The following is a 14,541-nucleotide window of genomic DNA, read 5'->3' on the forward strand; positions in this document are numbered from 1 at the left end:
TGGCTTGTAATATCTGGCTGGATATAAGGGGGAATACAAATTGATCACGTTATGGTACAATAATCACTCCTGTTTCATGCCTGAGCCTTTTTTAACATCCTCCACTTCGTTGCATTGACATTGTCAATATATATATATTTAGTTTTTTTATGCATAAAAATAAAATAAGCTCAATGTGACGTTATGCACTAATTTTGGTATGTGCAACACTATACAGGATGCAGGCCATGGTATGGCCATAAAAGCACCCAGTCTGAAAACGTTTTCTCCCAAAGGTGGGTAAGCACGGCATAACTAATTTCCGTATGCTATCTGATTCAACATAAACAAAGGCTGACCAAACAATTGGACTGCTAAATGATGTTCCTCAATATTCTTTCATTGTCTTCAATAATTAATCATTATGACTGCTTTAGTCCATATCTTGTGTCTATATCAAGTCCCATGGAATGTGTTTTCTGTTGGAATGAGATTGTTTCCTTTAGTGGGGAAAGCAACCCATCCAGAGGAACAAGCGAGTATTGCAACTCACTTGATAGTGGACTGCTAATTCGATTTTATGCTGCATTATACTATTTGTGCCAAATCTACTCTCTACAATGAGATAATATCCAGCAGAAACATGTCAATAGAAGAGTTTATTAAATTCAGATGCATAATATAGCAATGTAAATTGTTGATTATTTTAATCAATATTTCTGAAAATTACAACATGTTTCTCAGATGCATGTCGTTTGATTGGAGCAGGTTTGGATGGCAAATGGTGACATAAAAAAGTCTAAAATCTGCGCATTGTTGTCCGTAGAAGATAAGCATGAATGTGATTGAAATGTGTAATCCAGATTTATTGTACGCAATATGACGTTATATGATACGATGGATTATATGGTACGATGGATCAGAAAATATAGCGCCATTTCCCTTTTGAAGTGATTCCCTCCACACATTCCGGAACGTTACTTCCAGGAGTTCCGAGTGACGTCCATCAGTCCTCCTGACCGCTGACCAATGGGCTGAGGGCCTTCCCGGAGTCTGCCATGAAGGCCTCGATCTCGTCGACGCCGCGCGGCACGCAGGTCAGGAGCTCCACGCCGCCTGCGGTCACGGCAATGTCGTCCTCGATGCGCACCTGGACCATAACATCACCAACAACAACAACATCAACAACGACATCATCAATCAAAAACAAGCCGTCACAAAGCGGTCTCTGGATTGGCCGCTTGATTCAAACTCAATTCCAGCGAGGGATCATGACATTTGATCAAAAGCGTGAACTGAAATATTTTATACATGAGGCGGCTTAGTTATTGATTAATGAATGAATAAATACATTAAACTTTAACAGGGCAAAAAGGTCAACATTTTTTAGAATTCAGCATTCAAGCAAATGTATGAGCAGCTTCCAATGCTGTACTGCATCATGCATGTGGTACACTTTAAAGCCAACCATATATGCAATCCTCTTTTAATGGAAATATAATGCTTAGTTTATGTATAAATAATCTGACGGCAGCTATTGCAACCAAATCGAAAAATACAGTGCTTTTCTTTTAAATCATTTGACTTATTAATCGTTTACTGCATTCAAACTGAAAAATGCAAAGTGAATCCCAACACAGACCTGATTGAATATGGAAGGCATTAGAACTGCACTGCCCATAGGCGTCAGGCGTCATGCATGACATCACTCTGGTGCAGCTAAAGGCTTAGTTATGGTTCCACGTCGCCGCAACACAAGAGGTTTTTGGACCCATTACTTCCTTGCGTCCACTGCAAGGGCCTGACGTACGCCTCCCATAAATGTCAACCTTGTGTCGAAGCAACGCAGCAGCAATGGCTTTGCTTGGTCCGCTCACTAAAACCCGACGCAGAACCAAAACAGATTCACGAGCTGCGTTGAAGCATCTGTGTGGTCTTTGCGTCGACGTGGAACCATAGCTGAGCCTTAAGGGGTTCTGATCACGATCCCTGATCACCAGCGACGTCCCCCCGCACTCACCCCTCCGAAGCCGCGGAAGCGAGCCAGCACTTGGCTGTCGAAGAAGCAGCTCTGGGCGGGGTCGGCCAGCGCCTGGTCCAGCAGGTGGTTGATGAAGTAGATCCCTGGCTCCACCGTGAGGACCATCCTCTCCTGCACCAGGCGGCCCATCCTCAGGCTCTTCAGACCTGGCTGGTCCACCCGGTCCACGCCCTGCACACACAAACAAACCAATCAGAACGCAGCAGGCTTCAGGGGCGGCTGGGATCCGCCTGATGGAGAAACACAGACCGCCATCTTGAGGCTGAGAGGAAGTGGATTTTGTTGTGTTATTATAAAATGCAAATTCTAAACACAATGGCTAATAAAAAGGTCGCCACCCCAAAAAACTCACATAATGGGAAATGTGTTTTGTAATAATGAGGCAATAAAAAGCCAATTTCATAAAAAAAAATCAAAGGTAGAAAAGGAATGGGAAAAATATCTCCACATACATTGGGTTAGAGCTTAATGTAGCTGATGTGCGGTAACCCTTGCAGACTTTATTTTTGATTTCCTCTTCCCTTTTCAGGAGTCTACCACTACCATGTATATACAATTCATTCAATTGTTGGAATAAACTGCTGAAATGTTTTCCTTAGTCCCTGTCTACGGTAATAATAAATGCAAACAGCTCTGGTGACCAACCTACATGCAATAGTATCTAACTTCTTGGGCATATCTAATGGAAACTTTCTAATTTCCAAGTATATGAATTCAGTCTCCGGACTATAAACGTACACATATACAGCACATACGTTAATACAGATATGCTTGAATTTTTATGAACTTAACGGTATGCTTTATTAACACTTAAAATTGTGTTTTCAAGTGCTAGTGATCTTTTTTTTTTTTAATCAACTGACTTGTACTCGTCTTTTATCTATAAATTGTCTTTGATTATCTTGACAAAGCTCCAATGCTAGCATTAGCAGTATGATACGGATCTCCGTATTCATGTCACGCTGACCTCCGGGTACCCCCCGACATCGTGCACGTCGCAGCCCAGCAGGTGGCCCAGGCCGTGGGGCATGAAGACGGCTCCCAGGCGGACCCCCATCATGTCCTCCACGTTGCCCTTCAGGATGCCCAGCTTCAGCAGCTCCTCCAGGTGGGTTCGGTCCGCCAGCAGGTGCATGTCAGCCCACTTCACCCCTGCACGTGTCAAAGGCCATCTTGTTTATGAGTTGCATCGAACACTTCAAGACGTTATTTTATAAAATAGTCTTATTTCAAAACTTTTTTTTTCTAACATATTTGGAAAAAATGCATAACTGCATGGATTTATGTCTAGGTTAAGTCTCACAGAGCATGTTGTGCTAGACGAATGAAGGGCTAAAACATTCCCATGTCTTCATAAGACACAGACAGCTGACAATCTATTGCCTATTGGTTCTCTTCTGACCTCTTTCATTCACATGGTGTTTTTCACTCAAACTGCTACTACCTATATGGTTCTTAAACATTTCTCTCCAGTCTGTAAACACCAGAGTATCCCAGAAGGCTGTTTCTGATATGCTGGAACTGACGGCTAAAGCATCAAACCTTCCTTCGTAATGATCAAACCACCGCTGAACCCTTCGGTGTTCAGCTAGGGATGGGCAACTTTCATGATAAAGAGGGACACATTTTTCCTCATAACCATCGGAGGGCCACATGACTGCACACTTCAACTAAACGTGAGCTGAGAGAAGCTACACAATTTTGAATTTGGTAGATATGATTTCCTGTATTCTGGTGCATTTTGGGGATGGCCACTACCTAAAAAATCATCCAGAATCATAACCTATGTACGGTATGTTAATTGAACCAACATACATTCATTTCATGTTTTCCATGCTCAAACAGCCACATGAATGGTCAGTATTTTTATCAGTGCAAAGGGCTCACATACATCATCATTCAATGAAGTCAAAAAACTGAAAAACAGTGGCCCAAAATTAAGTGCAACAACTCAATGAACTCAAACCCAACAAGCAGTTGTAGTGGCGACTTAAGTGGATATCTTTAATGACTGATATCGCTTCTAAGCAAACTAGACGCATGGGTTTGCCTTCGAATTCTATGAATTCTTCTCATCTTTCTTGACCGAGTTTTCTGTAACTCGATCAATTATTATTATTCTTTTATTTATTTATTTATTTTTTATTATGTGCGGGCCTGACTGAGTGAGGAGCGGGCCGCACTGAGTGAGGGCCGCCAGTTGCCCATCCCTGCTACATGATTGGCTGAGCTGCATCAGGGATGATCCTAACGGCCAATCACAGCACGCTTGTGTTACCTGGTTTAATGGCTTCCAGGACAGCGCGGGAAGCCTTAAGCACCGCCTCATAGATGTCCCTCTGGTCTTTGGTGAACTTCCCATTGGCTGGGAAGGAGCAGGTGATGTCAGAGGCGTAGCAATAGTACTCTCCGCCCATGTCAAACAGACTGTCGATAAAAACAACAGCATTCATTACCCCTCTCGTAGGAATTCCCAAGAATAGGGTGACTAACATTGCCCTATTGTAAATAATACATCTATCATTAATATGACACTGAACATACGTAGTCTGTTAGTCTGTAGATATCTTCAACATCATTGCTACAATGTCTCTATCCTTGAGAAACTTTTGGATTTCTTGGTAAATTCTTAGAAAGAGCATCATTCAGCATGCATTTTAAAACTAAAATCCTAGTGAGTCAGTGTAAATGTGGAGGTTAAGGTTCTACTGAGTGAGAGGAGCCGGTGGGTTCTACGCACCACATGTCTCCGTCCTGGATGGTCTTGTCGTTGGGAGCGCTGGCGTGGCCGTAGTGCAGGACAGAGGAGTTGTTCCCCCTGTGGAGACAAGATCACATCCATACAATCAAATAATATAATATAGGATTAGCTATAATTCATTCTTCATACTAGACTGATATTAAGCATGCTAATGCTACACAGGTGGGTTGAAATATGTACTAATCAAATCTAACATTTTGATTAATTGTGAAACGTTGGAAAGGTTGGGTTTTGTCCATGCTGTCCTGCAACCAAATGATCTGGATCCAAGCCAGGGTCACTTGCTGTAGCATCCATGTAAGCCAGTTGAGGACCTTTTGCTGTTGCTGCTTGGATACAACCTCAGTCGTACACTAGGACACAATGGAGTCACCTTGCTTAAGGGCACGGGAGCAGTATTATAAAAATGTCCTACGTTCCACAGATGCAGGTGTAGGATGAGTGACGCATCCCTCCTTTGGTGTAGCAGTAGTGCTGGAAGAGACTGCAAGGAAATCAAACACGACAGACACACAGAATAACATGAGACCCTGGATGTGTATTTGAGCATTGTCGACCGTCCACTTTGTTTTCCTATCATCGAGCAGGTCCTGCCGTTTAGATTGGCTAGCAGAAAACTACACAACAAAATATCTTTGTTCTGTATTTATGCACACACAGACACATCCGCACCCACAACTGCACCCACACCCGCACATGATAATAGTAGTGTCAGGTTCAAAGGTAAAGATATGAGTAAAGAAACGGCAGAGGGTGATTGCTGCCCTTCCTTTGACCCGGTGATTTGCAATAACAGTTCTCTGAGGCTCTCCACAGAGCACAGGAAGCCCAGCAGACCGCCGTGCTGAGCAGACACCTCCTGTTTGTGTTCCACAAGCACCACAGAGCCCTCAACAGGCTCTCCCAGGGCGGGGGGAAGGAAATGGAACTTGAGAACAACATTAGAATGGGTGGGCTCAAGACTGTACGCCATTCTTTAAATCATGAATCTCGATCAAGTTTGTATATGATCGCTTAAAAGAAATAGACAAAAATATCTGCTTATCCATAAGGCTCGCTGATTGGATAACTCGAGCGCAAGCCGGTTCTTCTCAGTTCACAGTTAAGATCGTTCTAGGTATTTGTGGATTTTGTATATATCACATTAGTACGACTTTGTTTTCGGGATCCACTGTGATGTTTTAACATAATCATTGTGCAGTAATGCGTAATAGAAATCAGTGCAGAATGTAAATGACAAACATTGTTGATTGGTTTGATGTAATGCAATAAAACGAAAAATGAAAAAATGTTGAAAAACATGAAAAATGTTTTTTCATCAAATGAAAAAACTTGTTCTACTCACCTCTCCATTTCGTACTCTTTATGACCGGGTTTCACGGTTTTCATAATCTACAGAGAAAAAAGCACGAGCAAAGAGCTTTATTTAGGTTGACGAGTTAAATGCATGTTGTTAGAGTCATGAATGCCATGGCTAAAGGTGTTTGGTTTTAAGTCGCAATTAAAACTTCCCAATGCAGCGCTAATGTAACGCTCTTTAAAAGTGTTTTGAATATGAAATCAGCTAATATAGATTATTATGCGCAGGGAATGCCCAAGGCAGTCACTGAATATCAAGCATTGGACTGAATTATGCATTAAAAATACTCGATACTAAGAATACTTATGCAGAGTCAACATACTGCATACAGGGCACAGTGACATTTCCTGCTTCAGAAAAGTGATGACCTTTACTAACTGAAAACGGAACCTCAGAATCTCCAGACTCACTAAGGAGGATGAAGTATGAACTGGATAGATGAATCATTAGATTGTGCAAGGTGAAACCCTTATGTTTGGGACAAAATAAAGTATTATCGCACTTCATGATTTTATGAATATGGATGTGTGTGGATTTGTATACTGTCTAACATTGAATGGAAGGTATAGGCTCCAACCCTAAAGGGGGTCCCACCATTTTGTGCGCTTCACTGGAGATCCGGTTGGTGTAGCGCATGATCTCCAGCTCCATGTCAGTCTTGGTCACGCGGCTGCAGAAAGAATCACAGATCAGCTGCAACTGGTGAACCACAGTCGAGCCTGAGAGCAAGGCGGGTTTGGGTTATTTAGCAGATGCTTTGTCAGAAGCGACTGACAATTAGTGCATTCAACAATGAAGATCTAACCCAAAACCTGCAAGATTAAGATAAAATCCTCAGATAAGAAAGCTAAGTGTTACAATATAGTAACAAAATATATAGATTTTAATTTGTTGTTGATTGGATTGTTTGGATTTTAAAAGCCCTTAGCAATAATAATAAAAAAAAGTATTCAATGGTTTTGAAGAATTTGCAGATGGAATGCCATCGGAAAACCCAGTGAATTGACTTATAATGTGACCTATTCAATGATAAACCTTGAGGAGATAAGACCCATAATCATGTTGTTTCTCTGTGAGCCTGTCAGCCATTCTTACTGATAAGAAGCTGCACTCTCTCAGTATCTGATCTGAGGGTTCATTTATGAGGCCCCATCAGCACTTTAGATATCCAGGAACCTATCAATGTGTTGGAAGGTTCCTCTGTCAAAGTGAACCAGAATCATCCGACCACTAATTTCTCTGGTGTCAAAAGACTTCTGCTCCTCTGTTTTGAAGCCATCGCTATTCCCTCGCTTCTTGCCTGGTAAATATCATGAACCCTTTCAACCGAGTGGACTACGTGCGGAATCGAGGAGTGTTTTTGACAGGCTGAAAAAAAAACATTTGGGGTTGGGATAGGGGTGACCACTTGCTTCATCTTAAAAGGGCAGTGAAACCTGAACAGGGGGGGATTTCCCTGGCTGTTGAAATGTTTGTGACCCAATCCAGTGTGCTTATTTATGGATTGCACCTTGAGCTTTAGTTATAGAAGTGAAGATTGAGTTATAGAAGAACCATTTCCCATTAGCTTTGTTTATACCACTGGCCTGCTCCTCTTGTTGGTTTAAAACCTCCCAAGTACACACATGATACGGTACACGGTCGACAGCAGAACAGCACAATTTGTGTTCAGAACAGTTATCTTTCTTAATTTTATTGTATAGTGAGTAAGACAGGAAGGTATGGGAGGTAGAGGGGAAGACATGCAGCAAAGAACAACGGGCAGGAAACAAACCCGGGTCACTGCGGTAAGGACCGGGCCTTAATGGTATATGCTCTACCCAGTGAACCACCGGGGCACCCCCAACTATTAGCTTTCTAACCCTTACCCCAGACAGAACCATCCTTTCCAGATCGGAAGAGCCAGACAACGACAAGTCGACGACCTTTCAGACAAAAGATTCTGGTAATGTATTCGGAGGTAATTGGGCAACTGTTTCGGGTTTTCTAAGCTCACTGACCGAATATGTTCCAGGTTGCTTTTCGTGCAATGTTTGTGTTGCTCTAGCCAACACAAGATTTCCAATAAAGACAGCCATTGGGGATGAGCAGGGTGAGTTCTATCAAGTGATTCTGGCCAGCGGGTGTGCCTGAGAAGCACTCCTCCATATTTCAGAAAATGTCAATTGATCTGGAGAGCCCAGAGCCTAATGCTGGGGACAGACATGCTGGCACGGAGCCCATTACAGCTCTGTCTGAGAGGTGGGGGGGGGGGGGCAACACAGACCGCTCTTCACTGCACACAGGCCCGAGCAAGAACACACACACACACACACCAACACGTGCACACACATTGGCCTTAGGGAAGCCTGGGCAATTCTGAATTGGTAGAATGTGACTTTGCACCCTTAAATACATATAAATAGAGTGAACAATTACACACAATACAATTATGGTAATTGCAAAATATAATAAAAGTGGCCATGGTGGCTCTATGTACAGTATGTCCTCATATAACAATGAATTGGTAATTTAAAAAACAACCCCTGATTAAAAAGAAATGCTGACTCACCATTCCACGATGACTGGATGCAGTATGGTGTTGTTTACTTCAAAACTGGCGGAGAGAAGGTGACACAGTTAGCACAACCATACGTACATATGTGACTTCTGGAGCGTATGCTGAAAATATGTAAGCACACAAATCTGAGGAAATAATTCAAGCCATTGGCAAGGATAAAACTGCTCCATTTATCTCGATTCACATACCCAGGCAAAACCATTAGTCTAATCAAATTTGTTCCAAAATTAAGGTAATCACCGGCAATCTGAATGCGTAGTAAAAGTCTCCCAGAAGCCCCCTGAACAAAGCACGATTACATTAATGAATAATTGGTGCCAATAGAGCATACCCGCTAATTCCGTCAAACGAGGCTTCGCGGCAGATGCTTCCACTATCGGTATTCAGCCCTCGCTGGCGGGAGAGAACAAAACACAACCAAAGAGGTGAATTTAGTGAAACATCTCAGCTCATTGCCATTAAAGTGTCTTAATTAACATCCGCTAGGAAGCACAGAAACACCACAAAGGGAGACATAGACAAAAGACTCCATGGGATGGCAGACATTTGAGCACAATTCTCCCCATGTGTGGCAGCCGTTATTGCCTTCAAACAGAGAGCTTTACAACCATTTCCCACGTCAATGTTCCCCCAGAAGGTCAGGTAAGAATGAAGGTCACATACCAACGTGAGCAGGACGCCTGGGTTCATGCTGGTCAGAGTGTCTGTGATCTGGAAAGTTCAGGATGCAGCATTTAGAAGTGTTATCCAACTTATTACCTGACCTTTGATGTCACCCTTTCATTATCTCTGTACAGCTTACATTTAAAATATATATTTCCAACAAGGCACCAAGGCTAATGCTTGATTCATTAACCAGAAAACATTTAAACAATCATTCAAACAAAAGAAACAGCATCTGCCTTTAATACCCAGAAACCATTGGCTGGACCTAGCTCTCCAAGCAATGACGAGATGTCATAACATTAATTCAATAAAATCTAGGAGTAAATTACAGCAAGAGCCATTTATTTTAATGACTACCTTTAAAGAAATAAAATTGACTTTATGTCATGAGTCTTTAAAGTAATAGCGCCAGGCTTTTAAGAGCCTGTTGCTCTTGCTGCCCCTCTTAGCTGAGAATAACAAACAAAGATACCTGTAGTTAAATTACAGTAGATAAAGATCAGATCACTAAAGTAAAGAACTAATCCCAGTGCAGATATTCTGTACTGGCCTGAAGAGGCCTTCCAACCCACTCACAAATGCAGATATCATATGGATTCAGCGTTTGTGTGGAACCACTTAATTTGGACCATACCACCATAACATTCCGCACAACACCAGCTATGAACTGAAGTAGGGATGGGTGGATTTCACCTTTAGAAACAGCCCTACAGAGACACAGCAAGTTTATGGCTGGCTAACCTTAACTTTAAAGTTCAGATCCTGGTAAAATGTCAGCCAACACAAGTGGGCCAGAGCAGAAGTGATGATTACCCTAGACTTACATCACAGGTGTAGTGGACCTCATCAACAGCATATTTCTCTCTGAAGTGCTCCTTGGAATGGATCCTGTCAACAGAGAGATAGAGACTAGTTAGTTAAGGAAAGACATTATGCCTTGGATCAACTCCTTCCCAGACAACCATTTACAAATACTAGACAATAGGGAAAATCGATCAACTCAAACACAATCCCCCATGTTACAGAGAAGGAAAAGATGCAACACAACATTTCTATAGTAACTCGTCACATTTGATGAAGACATATTTAAATAATTTTCATTGACATTTCCTTGATGTATATTGCTAAGATTACAACGATTTTTTTAAATCTTTTTTAATACTTAATTTCCTAAATGTATCAAAGGTGGTGTAAACCTTTTAAAAACAGACCAAAAGCAAGCTAGTCTGCTTAAGATAGCAGCTTCACATTAAAAGCCCCAACCACTTAAACCAAGGCTTACACTCCCATCCATGTGGCATAGCTCTCAGGCAGTTTGGGGACAAAGAGGAGGGATTTTCCGGTTTTGAGCTCAACAGCACCAAAACAATCAGCCTCGGTGACTCCAAACATCCAGTGGAAGAAGGACTCCTACAGAGAGAAGGAGAGGTGTTAAAGTACACTGATACCACGGACTGGAGGGAACTCATCCTGTCTGTTCCGCCGAAGAAAAGAAAGACGATTATTTTAGACCGTTTAACAAGAATTTCAGGCAGATGTTTCTCAGAAATGAATCTGGTAACATTTACACGTTTTACAATCAGCACGAACAGACAAAATGAAAAACTTCTTTAAGTTTGTCACGTTCGCCCCATGAATATAATCAAAATTCAATCTTCCAATCCTCCATGCATGGCGAGAACTATGAGATCAATTGCCCCAACGGAGAGACCTCGCTCAGGCAGAACAAGGTCTATGCCGCGGACCCTGGTGTGTCCCACCTGTCTGAAGACGTCGTCCGTGTCGGTGCAGTACCGCTGCTTCTGCTCCCCGCCCTGCAAGAGGACCACCGCCCCTGGGGGCGCTCCTGCGGCACCCAGCCCCTGGCACAGCCGACGTCGGTTCTCCGCAAACAGTTTGGCAGACACCCTCAGGGTGTCCTTCCCCAGCCAGTAGGTGGGCCTGCCAGGCAGAAGACAGACGTGGACCACATGTAATGACTGGTAGAGTGGTAGCGGTCACAGTCAAGAGCGAGAAGAACAACATTCCTAAAATTATAATAATCCTGATGTCTGGTTTGAATGTTCTACATTTAGCTTTAACTATTTTCAAACCTCACATGTTAGCCACATGAAGAATACATATTTTTATTAAGCTTTTCTTTTTTTTAACTGTGAGAAATAACAATACAAAAGTCAGCACAGATCGAGAGATTGGTGCAATAAAACCTAACCCCTGTGAGGATAACCTGAACGGGGTGCAAAGGTTTATCTGTTGAAGCAATGACGGCCAGCACAATAAAAAGGCAGATATTATTTAATCCAAAGGTAGATTCATACAGTAAAGTAATTTAAGTGAAATATGCCAATTGTCGCTATACACAAGTTATCGAAAAATTGTAAAGGCTAATATCTGCTTACATTTTACTCAATGTTGTTGTTCAATCAAGTTAGTTTTACTTTCAGTGGTATCAACTTGTGGCGCGTGTATGTGTATGAGCATCAAATACTCTTCTATTTAGAACGACTACATTACACAGACACAATCTCTCTCTCACACACACACACACACACACACACACACACACACACACACACACACACACACACACACACACACACACACACACACACACACACACACACACACACACACACACACAATCCATAATAGTAGTAGCAGTAGTAGTAGTAGTATATAAATATTCTCCAGCAAAATAGGATTCTATAACCAAGTGCAGTAAATTAAACCCGTGATCAAATGTGTCTTTTTGCATGATCAATTATATTATACCTACGATTTGAGAGCTCAGGTTTACTATTTCAGTTAACATATTACTTGAAGCTCACACCTGCTATTATATACTGATGAATTAAATTATATATATTCATAAACACGAAGTGATCACAGCGAGTTTACGTGTCCCGTGATAACGGAAAACAAATCAACTCACTCAGGTCTGGCGGCCATGATGCTCGAGTGGTGAGTGTCACGTGACAGGGACGTCAGGTGGTTTTGTTGAGAAGACGTCAGCTGATCAGTGGTTAAACCAATAAGGCAGTGAGCACCAACCCCGACCAGTTCGCTCCATTGGCTACATTATTACAGCTTCTCCACAAATCACAGCGTAAAGGACGCACAGTAAAGGCAGAGCTCATTTAATCCAAAGTAATTTCATATTGTAAAGAAATTGACATATGCCAAATGTCAACATACACTAGCTGTATTAACATTCTTTAATATTTTTTATTTGTCTTAAACTACCAATTGTGATGACTGATTTCATTCATATCTTGTGTTTATATCACGTCCCATGGAATGTGTTTTCTGTTGGAATGAGATTGTTTCCTTTAGTGGGGAAAGCAGCCCATCTAGAGGAAGAAGCGAGTATTGCAATTCACTTGATAGCGGACTGCTAATTCGATTTTATGCTGCATTACACTGATGTAATGCAATGAATATTTTTAGAGCCATGCAAAATTATTAAGCTTGCTCATTTTTGCCAAAGTAATTCCCTACAATGAATACAATTCCTGCAGAAACCTGCCATTAGAAGAGTTTATTAAATTCAGTTGCATAAAACAGCAATGTAAATAGTTGATTATTTTAATCAATATGTTGTCAAACTAAAAAATAGAAAAAAAATGATATTATTTAATCTTCAAAGACTCTTCCATTTTAAACGATTCCCTCGCCACATTCCGGAACGTTCCTTCCGGAAAGCCGTCACCATAGTTCCAAGTGATGTCCTTCATATCTCCTCACTGCTGACTAATGCACTGAGGGACGCAGACGCCGTGCACGTCAGGAGCTCCACCCCGTCCTTGGTCACGGCGATGTCGTCCTCGATTCCCACCTTGACCACAACATCAACGACACCGAAAACAACAACAACAACAACAACAACAACGACAACAACAAGCTGTCACTTAGCGGTCTCTGGATTGGCCGCTTGATTCAAACTCAATTCCAGCGAGGGATCAAGACATTTGATCAAAAGCTAAATATATTTTATACATGAGGCGACTTAGTTATTGATTAATGAATGAATAAATACATTGACCTTTAACCGGGTGAAAAGGTCAATTTTTTTTTAATTCAGCATTTATGCAAGATGTATGAGCAGCTTCCAATTCTGTAGGCTACTGCATCATGCATATGATACACTTCAAAGCCAACCATACATGCAATCCTCCTTTAATGGACATATTACGCATAGTTTATGAATAAGTAATCTGCTGTCTGCATTTCATTTATGTATCGTTTACTTCATACATACAAAAAAAGGCAAAGTGAATCACAACACAGACTTGATTGAATTGGGAAGGTATTAGAACTGCACTGCCCAGGTATGGTGTTAGGCGTCTAAATGACATCATTTTGGATGATATTCTGATATTCCTAGGTTACAACAGGAATACATCGGCAATACAATCAAAACCCAAGAAGCTTCAGGTACCGGTAGGGTCCGACCGATGGAGAAACCCCGCCCACCATCTTGAGGCTGAGAAGCAGTGGATTTCTTTGTAATATTAGAGAATTAAATAATACAATAATTTATTATCGTGCAAAACACACCACTGTCTTTTTATTCATCTTCTTATTCCCTAAAAATACAATTATGTATTACAATGCAAAAATAATCATACGTTTTAAGAATTTGAATAGAACCTTAAAACACACAAGTAAAATGTTCAGCACTGGTTGATCTGTTCAGTATGGCTTATACAAATGTTGTTTTTTGTTACAATGAGGCAATATATTTCATAATATAACATCCAAGAAAAGAATGACATGAGACATTTGGTTTGAGCTAAATGCAGCTGTTTTGAGCTAAATGCAGAACACCCTTCCAGACATATTCATATTTTTCTTACCTTTTCAGACAGGACTCTACCACTACCATGTTTATACAAACCTTCAATGTTTTCCTTTGTCCCCTTTTACGGTCAAATTGAATGCAAACAGGTCTGGTAGCCAACCTAACTGCAATAGGATGAAAAGAATGTCTGAGAAAAATACGAATTTTCTCTTCTTGGGCTTATCTCATGGAAACTTTCCCATTTAAAAATAAATGAATTGCCTCCCAGAAGTTAAACATACACGTAATAAACATGCATGTATAAACATTCATAAATAAACATATGCTTTGCTTTTTGATTTTAGAAAACTTGATATAATGCTTTATTAACGCT

General features: G+C 41.3%; 1 protein-coding gene across 1 annotated transcript; it reads right to left on the reverse strand.

Moving 5' to 3' along the window:
* Positions 1-619: 619 nt before the first annotated feature.
* pepd (peptidase D) lies at positions 620-12,363 on the reverse strand. The gene is made up of 15 exons (XM_030377349.1): positions 12,300-12,363; positions 11,128-11,308; positions 10,650-10,777; positions 10,192-10,255; positions 9,365-9,412; positions 9,033-9,094; positions 8,693-8,737; positions 6,736-6,811; positions 6,127-6,173; positions 5,197-5,265; positions 4,761-4,838; positions 4,299-4,447; positions 2,988-3,172; positions 2,000-2,191; positions 620-1,129 (listed from the first exon to the last, which is right to left on the reverse strand). The coding sequence occupies exons 1-15, from the start codon at positions 12,314-12,316 to the stop codon at positions 986-988; spliced, it is 1,485 nt and encodes a 494-aa protein (XP_030233209.1). The 5' UTR covers positions 12,317-12,363; the 3' UTR covers positions 620-985.
* Between the last annotated feature and the right edge of the window lie 2,178 nt (positions 12,364-14,541).

Source organism: Gadus morhua, chromosome 14, assembly GCF_902167405.1.
Source record: "Gadus morhua chromosome 14, gadMor3.0, whole genome shotgun sequence".
NCBI classification, from domain to species: domain Eukaryota; kingdom Metazoa; phylum Chordata; class Actinopteri; order Gadiformes; family Gadidae; genus Gadus; species Gadus morhua.

Bases quoted from the DNA above. Each gene is read 5' to 3' on its own strand.
- pepd (XM_030377349.1), bottom strand. The intron at 10,778-11,127 runs GTGGGACACACC...TTCTCTCTGTAG, and splicing joins CGGACGACGTCTTCAGACAG to GAGTCCTTCTTCCACTGGAT. The intron at 1,130-1,999 runs GTGAGTGCGGGG...GTTATGGTCCAG, and splicing joins GCTTCCGCGGCTTCGGAGGG to GTGCGCATCGAGGACGACAT.